Source organism: Elephantulus edwardii, unplaced genomic scaffold (genome assembly GCF_000299155.1).
Source record: "Elephantulus edwardii isolate Elephantulus edwardi_28Jun2011 unplaced genomic scaffold, EleEdw1.0 scaffold00028, whole genome shotgun sequence".
NCBI lineage: Eukaryota > Metazoa > Chordata > Mammalia > Macroscelidea > Macroscelididae > Elephantulus > Elephantulus edwardii.
In genome coordinates this window covers 12761874-12771696 of record NW_006399778.1, presented here as the reverse complement: position 1 = coordinate 12771696, position 9823 = coordinate 12761874, and the positions used below count along the sequence as shown (strand labels likewise).

At 48.5% G+C, this 9823-nt stretch overlaps 1 protein-coding gene across 1 annotated transcript; it reads right to left on the bottom strand.

The window, feature by feature from the left end:
* Window positions 1–4065: 4065 nt before the first annotated feature.
* On the bottom strand, window positions 4066–6827 carry LOC102854493 (group IIE secretory phospholipase A2-like). The gene is made up of 4 exons (XM_006883579.1): window positions 6788–6827; window positions 5986–6118; window positions 5693–5799; window positions 4066–4208 (listed from the first exon to the last, which is right to left on the bottom strand). Exons 1-4 carry the CDS (start codon window positions 6825–6827, stop codon window positions 4066–4068), a joined length of 423 nt encoding a protein of 140 aa, XP_006883641.1.
* Between the last annotated feature and the right edge of the window lie 2996 nt (window positions 6828–9823).

The window sequence follows — 9823 nt, the reverse complement described above, 5'->3', positions numbered from 1 at the left end:
GGACCCCATGCACTTACTGCAGAGGGTCAAGGACTGCAGCCTTCAGTATGGACAGAGGCTCAAAGTCAAGAAGACAAAGATTCTCACCACTGGACCAATTGGTAGCATCAGGATGGATGGTGAAGAGATCGAGCTTGTTCACAGTTTCAGTTTGCTCGGCTCCACAGTCAAAACTCTTGGCACCAGCAGCCAGGAAATAAAAAAACGTATTGCGATGGGAAAGTCTCCTGTTAGGGACCTCTCTAACGTACTCAAGAGCGACGGTGCCTCTCTGGAGACTAAGGAGTGCCTGATACAGGCCATGGTCTTTGCAATCACTTGTTATGCATCAGAGAGCTGGACAATGACTAGGGAGTATAGAAGGAGAATTGACGCCTTTGAGCTGTGGTGCTGGAGAAGAGTATTGAATGTATCATGGACTGCCAAGAAAAGAAACAGACTCATCCTAGAGAGGGTTAAACCAGGCTACTCCTTGGAGGCAAGGATTCTGGGGCTTCGTCTGACATACTTTGGACATGTTGTAAGGAGAGAGAGGTCTTTGGAGAGGGACCTCATGCTGGGTAGAGTAGAGGGATGGCGCAGGTGGGGAAGACCCTCTATGAGGTGGATTGATTCAGTGACTGGGGTAATCGGGATGGGTGTGTCAGAGGTAATGCGATTGGCACAGGATAGAGCAGGGTTTAGGGCTGTTGTACATGGGGTTGCTATGAGTCGCAAACGACTCGATGGCACATAACAACAACAACAACAGAGGTGTTGTATAAGCATTAGAGGAACACCCAGATTGCTTGTTAACATAAAGACTCTGATTCTCAAAGTCTGGACAGGGGTTCAGGGTTTTGCTTTTTAACAAGCTCCATGCTGCTCTCTATGAGCCACACCATGAGTTTGGGGTTAGAGCCTTAGTCCCACTGCTGCCCAATTGCAGGACGAAGGTCCAGACCTGGAACCTCTGACTCCAAGATCAAGATTCTTTTATTTATTGTTCTCTTGTCTACTTAAGCCTGCAACTTGAAGTCAAATGTTTGTAATACATAGTACATACAAAGATGCATGTGCACGTGTGCGTGCACACACATGTGATAGAATTTAGACAGACCTGTTTATTCATTCATCAAACATTTATTGAGCACAGGGAGAACAAAGAGTAAGGCCTGTTCCACAATCAGGAGCCTTGCAGCCTAGTGACTGTGCCTCACGGTGGGCCTGGGGGTGGTCTTGCTCTTACGTTCCAGTTCTCACTTGGTCAGATGGTTGTGCAACTTCAAGATCACTACACCCAGAACATCATCTTCTGCAGCTCATCTAGGACAACTTCTTCTGTCTGTGCTTCCTAGTTCTGTAGCAGCACCATCATTGGACAATTTATTGACATTTATTATTTACTAAAAAATGAGAGAGGATTATTTTGCTGGCCCATCATAACTTTCCTAACTGTGAGAGAGAAGTCTAGGTTTCAGTTTATTTAGGTTTTGAGTGATACAGGTTGTTGAAGTACTCAGCTTCTAACCAGACGGCTGGAGAGTTATGGAGCATCCAGAGATGCCTCAGAAGGAAGGCCTGGTGATGCGCTTCTGAAACACTCTATGCAGACACATTTGGGGATCCGCCATGAGTAGCAATGGACCCCAAGCCAACCGATCTGCTGGTAAACCATAGCCATCAAGTCGGTGCTGACTCATAGTGACCCTGCATGGGATTCCGAGGCTGTAACTCTTTACAGAAGGTGGCTGCCCATCTTTCTCCCATGGAGCACTATGCTGATTCTCCTGTGGGTTTTTTGAGGCAGTAAATTGTAAGGGGGGCTGTGTGTTGGAGATTGCCCCTCTTTTTTCCGTGGATCACCTGGTAGATTAGAACTGTGTGGCTTTGGTTTGGCAGGGCAGCTCTTTACCACTAGGATGCCAGAGGGGTCTATGGAGCAACGGGGTGGGTTCGAACTGTGGAGCTTTTTAGCACTAACGCATTGCTTTAGTCTATTGGCAGTACTCTGATTAAGATGGACACCAGAAGGCGCCACAGGACCACTTTATCCAACAAATGAATGGTGCTCTCAGCACTCCTTTTTTACCTGGTATTTTGTGGTCATGCCTCCTGATTCTTTAACAAGGGTCTGAGTCAGTTACAACAGCAAAGCTCACATACCTGCCCCTTTCTTTTTATTTTAAGCACAGAACATCACCTAAAGTTTATATTTCAGCCCTTTGACTTTTTCCCTGTTCCTTGAGCCCTCCAAGCCATAAATGTTGCACAGACATGGAAAGAATGAAGGGAGTGGACATTAGTCGATACCCACTCTGAGCTTTGTCCTGTGTAATGCATTTTCACACTCTTCACTCATTTTGTCAGGGACTCTCAGCAGGATTGTCTCTGATTCTTCAGGGAAGACTGTCATGTGCCAAGGAGTTAGAACCGACTCACAGTTGATCCTTCAGGGGGCTTTCAGAGGTTGGAAATTGCACATGAGGAGATGGTCATCTGTCTTCCAAGGAGAATCTGGTGGATTTGAACTCCTTGCCTCTGGGTTAGTAGTTCCTTACCCACTAAGGGCACCAGAGCTAGTAGATTCTATTTAGACATAAGATCTGCTGAAATGTGTTTGCTTTCAGGGTGGACTGTATTCTATCTGGTGGGATCCTGCAGTAAATCCTTTGTGGCACTAGAGTCAGGTGATGGGCCCGGTAATATTTGAGTCCCACCCTTGACTGAATTCTGACCCGGCTCTGGAGCTCCGCACAGCTCACCTGCCCTGTTGATGGCACATTTACTGAGATGGTGGTTGAGTGTGGTTAACACAGCCATTCAGAGTGCCCACAGATGAGGATGACTGGAGTCAGGTACCTGCTCAGGCAAGAACGTCCTCTCTATGGCCTGTGTGTGTTTGTTCGTCCAAAGGAAGGTTGTTTATGAAAATCGAAGAGTCTCTCTTCACTATTCAACTCGAGAATGATGGGGAGTTAAGGCCAGATGATGCAGTAGGAAAAATATTTTTAGTTTGGTGGTATTTTTATAATTCTCATAAATGCCACATGACCAGAAGTAGTACTAGAGACTACAATTATTTGTCTTGGATGCAATTGTAGAACTTTAAGAAAATATTCTGTAAACTTAATGAGGGTCTATTAGAAGGACAGAGTGTTGGGACTGCATGGCAAGGGTCCTTCATGTCTGCTTTGTTCCCGCGGCGGCCTGGTGCTTAGACATTGCTGGTGCATCCTTTTGGTTGGGAGCTGTTCTGACTCACGGGAACCTTCTGTCTGATGGTGTGAAACACTGCCTGGTCGTCTTCCATCCTCACAGATATTCTATACTTGCATTTGTTGTGCAGCCGCTGTATCGGTCCTCATCTCCTTGAGGGTCTCTCTTTTTCTCCTGACCTTGACCAAGCTTGATATCCATCTCCAGCTCCTTATCCTTCTTGAGAACATGACCAAAGCGTGTGAGACTTAGTCCCACCATCTTGGCTTCTAAGAAGCATTTCCCCTGTACTTTCTCAAGACAGACTTATTCCTCTGGAAGGCTATGATATGTTCCTTATCCTTCTCCACCACCAAAATTGAAAAACATCAATTCTTCTTTGATTTTCCTTATTTCTTGTCCAGCTTTCACAAGCATATGTGGTGACTGAAAATATCACAATGTGATTTAGGCATACCTTTGTCCTATCATAATAGATGCTTAAAAATGACTTAATGAATGAATGAGTGAAACTATAGACTAAATCCTAGAATGGTAGAATCTGGGAATTCAATAATGTTAGATTTATGGGGATACATGTTCGAGAGTGAGAACTAAGATCCCACATGTGGATCATGGAAACTTCTGGATGCTGAAGTGTCCAGTGGCTTTTCCGAAGGAGAAAGTGTGACTGGGAGGTTGACAGTGCCCCAGGCCATGGTCTGGAGGCCTCTGGGCATGGGTGGGTTTCCAGGAAAGGTGTTTTCCAGAGAAGGAGAACAAGGTGGGGTTTGTTCTTTTTTATTTTTGGTGCTGATGTTTTCCAGGTTTGGGTCTGCAGCAGCCCCGTGGGACCCTCAGAGGGCCCAGGATGAGGTTTGCATAGGCTTAGCAGGGTGGGCTGGGTCCAGTGCACAGATTGTCGGGGTAATGGTTGTATGTAAGGTTGTAGGTGCCCAGGTTGTGGCGGAAGCAGAGTGCAGCTTTCTTGTCGCAATCACAGGCCTGTCTTTCACATGCGGTTCTGCCAGCTGCATGGGACACAGGGAGTCGGGAACCAGGGGTTCAGTGCTTTCAGACACGGAAGTGACAGCCACTGGCTATCCTGGGCCCTCCTTCTCAACCCCATTCTGGTGGATGCCTGGTGACGGACAGGGCCCTGCTGGGCTCATACCCACTGAGGCAGGAAGTTAGTCCTCACTGTCCCTCCTTCCCCTCGGAGTCCTTTGTGTTCTGCCCCAGAAGAGCCATCCAGGCCACTGTCACTCAACTGCTCCCAACCCAAGGGTTTTTTGTGCAATGTGTGGATGATGGGAGAGTATGGCCATCAAGCAAAGAAACAACCACCCAATAACAACTTACTACCAGACGGTGAGAGTGTGTCCCAGAGCAGCCTGTGCCCAGACTGAAGTCATCAAGACCAAAGGTTGTATTCTTTTGGGTCTGTCTGCCTGTCCTCATTTAGAATGGGCAGACGTTATTTCTGGACCTTTAACTTAGAGACCTCAGGCTTGGTATAGGCATCAACCTTCCGCTCTGACATGAGGTCAGCTTACCCGACCCAGTGGCTCCTTGCCTTCTCCCTCTGCAGCTGCTTGGCTGTCCGCACTGCCTTGGGTCCTTTTGTTCCTGAGGACCTCACATAGTTCAGAATGGGGCTCATCATTCCCTTTCAAAGGTCAACCTCTATTTCTGGTCAGTGTGAGACCCATGCCTGCGATGTCAGCAGAGCTCAGTCAGGGCTGGATGGTGTTTAACACTCATGACCGTGAACGTCACTTAGGAGTTCTCCCCAGGGGCTGGACTCACCTGGGGAAGTGAGTATGGCTATCTTCATTTTATACACGAGGAAGAAGTTGCATATGTGATTTGTCCAAGTCAAACAGTGGTTAGTAGAGGAGGTCCCGAGGAGACCCTTGTGTCCCCTCACTTCCTTCATCTTCTCAATGCCATCCCTATCAGGGCCACCCTCGAATTGCATAAACCCTGGTGACAGGGCACTCACTACCCGACAAAGCTGACTTGCTGGGCAGATGCTCCGGGAGCAAAGAACTGAGGCCAGCCTGTATCCTGTGGCTCTGGTCCTGACTCTGCCTTCTGCAGCCCCATCTGTCCCTCCCCCCAGGAGGGACAGATGTTAAGACTTCTGAGCTGTGTTTTCTGTGGCCCTCCCTGTCCTCCTGATGTGCCTCATGCTTCTGGTCCTGCCCTCCCTGTTGGCTGCTCCCTGCTTTGCTCAGCTAAGCCCCCTCTGCTCCTCTCTGTAGAGGTTGGAGCTAGGTGAGAGAAAGCATGGGAGCTGCGGGGCTTTCTGGGCTGAAGGCCAGGTGCATTTCTGGCCAGGTGTACAGGCCTCCCCACAATCACACGACAGTGATGGGAAAAACCACCCACAAGCCCAGGAGCTGACCCTGACGAGACCAAGGTGACCCTTAGGAGAGAGTTCTGAGTTATCCCCTAGCTGTATGAGGGGGGCACTTGTGGGACAATGGCCACTCCAGGGCTGTTCACCTACCACAGAAGATGTTGTGTCCGTTGAGAGAGAACAGATAGTTTTCCAGCTTGGGTTCACAGCCCAGCTTCTGCAGGCGCTCATAGCAGCAGTCATGGGCATGGCAGCACCTGTGAGGGTCACAGTCAACCCAAGGGGACCATGAGCCAAGGAAGAGGCAGGGCGGGGGGCTGCCAGGGAACCAGAGGCTCTGAGGAGCTTTCAGGTCAGAGGCTCAGCCCCCACTTCCTGGGTGTCTCAGAGCTCCCCAGCTCCTCCCGCTCCAGTGAGGCCTCCCTGCTAGGTTGCCCCCTCACCAGTCTGTCTGGTCCACAGGCCAGTTAGAGCTGCCACAGTAGCAGCCATAGTCACTGTATTGCAGCGCTGTCTTCCTTGTCATCGCCACAATCATCTCTCCGAACTGCACAAAGTCCCCGCAGGCCAGGGCCACTGCGAGTGGAAGGGAGAGCCAGATCAACAAAACCTCAGGACCAGTGGGTGTCAGCCCTCACCTCAGGCCCCACTCTCTGCAGCCAGTTTCCTCTGATGCCCTTTGAATCTGGTTTTTGGATTTCTCTCCAGATGTCCAGTTAGCCCAGACAACCTCCAAATGCCACCCATCACGCTCAATCCCCTTAGTGACATTAGTCATGTCAGCACATCCCACCCCGCGTCCTCACACTGCCCAGAACGTCACCTTCCATGTACCTCCTGATCGCTCCCAAAGGGTCAGCCTTGTCTCTGTCTCTCAGATCTCATCAGATAATCTGGATGTGCTTTCTAACCACCTAGACCCCCAGCTCCTCCTCTCCCTATACAGCTCATTTGGAACAAAAATAGAAGCTAGGGGTGGGGGTGAGAGATGAAATGCAAATGACCCAAGTAGTCCATGACTCCTTCCAGCCCTTATCCATGCCCACCAGCTCACCCAGGCTGTCTGCTCTCCCTCCCTCCCCTCTGCGCTCTGGCAGTGGGGTCATGGGGCCCCTAGATGACCCTGATAGCAGAAGAGAATGGCCTCCTGCACTGGGTACCCACCGTACCCTCCCGTTCGTCAGGCTGGCCCAGAAACATCCCAGGATGGGTCTGATGAGGGTGAAGGTCACAAGGGTCACTTACCATGGAGACAAAGGCAGGTCAGAACAGGAAGCAGCTTCATCCTGGGGAAGAGGGTGAGCAAGGGTCCAGGAGCTGGGCACCTCTGATCCCAGGACACTTCCCCAATTAGTTAAGTACCTGGGTCTGTCCACTCCCCGTCATTAATCCCTGAATATTCAGTGACGCAATGATTCCTCCAGGACTTGGGCCACATCTCCAGGGGGAGGGGCCTGCCCAGGGCCTGGGAGCTCTTCCTGGGCTTTTGCTGGGAGGGCAGCTGTTTAGTGTCTCTCTCTCTTCATTTTCATTGCCCTTCCCATCTTCTTCCCTTTCTTTCCCAGTGTTCTGTGAGCCGGGACAGTGTCAGATGCTTTGCGTTCTTTCTAGGTTTTTCTTGTCCCATTTTACTGATGTAGCAACTGAGGCTCAGAGAGGCTAAGAGTCTTAAGTTCCCCCAACATGAAAGTGCCATGTCTGTCCTCTTTCCACCACACAAGCTACAGCACCAACAGACCCTTCTCACCCTTTGGTTCCCATGCTGCCCCTACCCTGTGAAGGTATTACCCAAAGGGAGAACACAGGTAGACTGAGTCGTTAGACCACACAATGGCCCTGGGCAGGAGGGCCTGTGGTCTGAGAACATCCGGCTCCAGCTGCGAGCTCAGCCAGCTGGCTCTGGCTCTGTCTTCATTCTTCTCTCCCAGGCTGGCTCCTACTTCTTTGGCAAGTGGTGGGAAAGCTCCCAGACTCTACTTACATTTCCCCAGCTCACCAGGCAATGCAGGGCAGTGCGGCTGCTGTAGAAACAGTCTCCTCTCAGGCCGCTGTCAATTTTGGTCCTTTTGATGTCATCCTTGGGACTGCTGGCCCCCTGCAATGGTCAGAACTTCAAGGCCAGCTCTCAGAGGAACTGGAGGACAGTGGGAAGGTTGCCAACACCCAGGACCTAGAGGTTCCTCTCTCCCCAAAGCTCCTGGCCCTGTGTGGCCAGAGATGCTCAGTCTTGTAGCAGTGACCTCGTTTGGTGACTGATGTCCCCTCCATTGACTGCACTCAGGCAGAACTGGAGGTGAGCACCCCAAACAGGCAGCCCCTCCAGACCTAGCCCTGTGGCTCCCTCCTCCAGCTCTCCTGGTTTCTGGTCTGTGACTGGGATAACTTGACCATCCGCTTCTGTCAGTGTTCAGGGCCTGGCTGCTGCCTGATTTGTGGCCTTGGAGCCCTGGTTCTACCACTTATTACATAGCTGTGGGCAGGTTCTTTCTCTTACTGTGAACTTCAGGTTTCCTGTCTATATTTATGGGGCTATGCTTCCTTCTTGGGAGAATGGGAAGCTCAAGTGAAACTGTGCCAAGCCCTTTTTCAATGAACTATCTCAATGAACTCAATGAAATGGAAGGGTCATCTCCATTTTACAGAGGAGGAATGGGAGGCAAGTTCCTACAAGGGATAGGTTAGAATTTGAGCCCATGAATTTTAACTAGGGTTGACTTATTCATCAGGCAATATTCTGTCCCTACGGTCCATGATGAGGCAAGACAAAGTATTATCATGAAATACGCAAGGAACTGCAGTCAGAAAACCAAAAAGGGTCAAACTTACTCAGCATTTCTTAAGCTGAAGGAACTAAAGAACAAATTCAAGCCATGAATTGCTATGCTTACGGACGCTTTGGGTAGACTATTGAATGATTCAGGAAGCATTAAAAGAAGATGCAAGGAGTATACAGAGTAATTGTATCGAAAAGAAGTGACTGACACAGAAGAATTTCAAGAAACAACATATGATCAAGAGGCAATGGTGATGGAGGAAGTTCAGGCTGCTCTGAAGGACTTGGCAAAAAAATAAAGCCCCAGGAATTGATGGCAATTAGTGTATTTCAGCAAACAGATGTTACCCTGGATGTGATCACCAAGTAAGTTGTGCTAAGAATCTGCAGGATAACTCCTTGGCCAGCTGACTGGAAGAGATCCATATTTATTCCCATTCCAAAAAAAAGTGACCTGACATTATGGAAATTATTGAATAATGTCACTAATATAATACACTAGTAAAATACTGCTGAAGTTTATCTAGAAACACTGAAACACTATATTGACAGAGAACTATGAGAAATATAAGCTAGGTTTAGAAGAGGTTGTGGCACTAGAGATATTATTGCCAATGTCAGATGGATCTTGGCGGAAAGCAAAGAGAACCAGAAGAATATCTATCAGTTTTATTGGCGTTTTACTGTGTGGATCACAACATATTGTGGCTCACATTGAGGAAAATTGGAAACACTTGATTGTGCTTACGTGAAACTATATTTGTACCAGAAAGCAGACCTCAGAACAGAGCAGGGAAACACTGCATGGTTCAAAATTGGAAAAGTGTGTCAGGGATGCTTCCTGTCTTCATGCCTTTTCAATCTGTATGTAGAACGGATCATTCGGGAAGCAGGGCTTTATGAGGAGGAATATGGCATCAAGATTGGTGGAAGAACCATTAACAACCTACGCTATGCAGATGACAATACCTTTCTTATTGAAACTGAAGAAGACCTTAAGCATTTGCTGCAGAAGGACTGTGTTCTCCAAAATGGATTGAAGCTCAATATCAAGAAGACAAAGATTCTCACCACTGGGCCAATTGGCACCACCATGATAGATGGAGAATAAATTGAAGTTGTCAACAATTATAGCTTACTTGGCTCGACAATCAACTCTATTAACATCAGCAGTCAGGAAATCAAAAGACGAATTGCACTGGGAAAATAGGCTGTCAGGTATCTCTCCAGAGTGCTGAAAAGCAATGATGTCAGTCTAGAGACTAAGGTGTGCCTAATCCACACCTTGACCTTTGCAATTATTGCTATCCATGAGAGCTGGACAATTACTAAGGATGACAGAGAGGAATCAATGCCTTTGAGTTGTGCTTCTGGAGAAGAGTCTTGAACATGGACTGCCAACAACAACAACAAAAAAATAAGTCTGTCTTGGAGAGGGTTAAACCAACTTTTTCTTTGGGATCTAAGATTTTGAAGTTCTGTCTCACATAGTTTGGGCACGTGGCTTG

Coding starts and splice junctions, on each gene's coding strand:
- LOC102854493 (XM_006883579.1), bottom strand. CDS start 6,827: ATGAAGCTGCTTCCTGTTCTGACCTGCCTTTGTCTCCATG. Junction 5,800..5,985: donor CCTGTGGACCAGACAGACTG/GTGAGGGGGCAA, acceptor TGACCCTCACAG/GTGCTGCCATGCCCATGACT. Junction 4,209..5,692: donor CGGACACAACATCTTCTGTG/GTAGGTGAACAG, acceptor TGTCCCATGCAG/CTGGCAGAACCGCATGTGAA.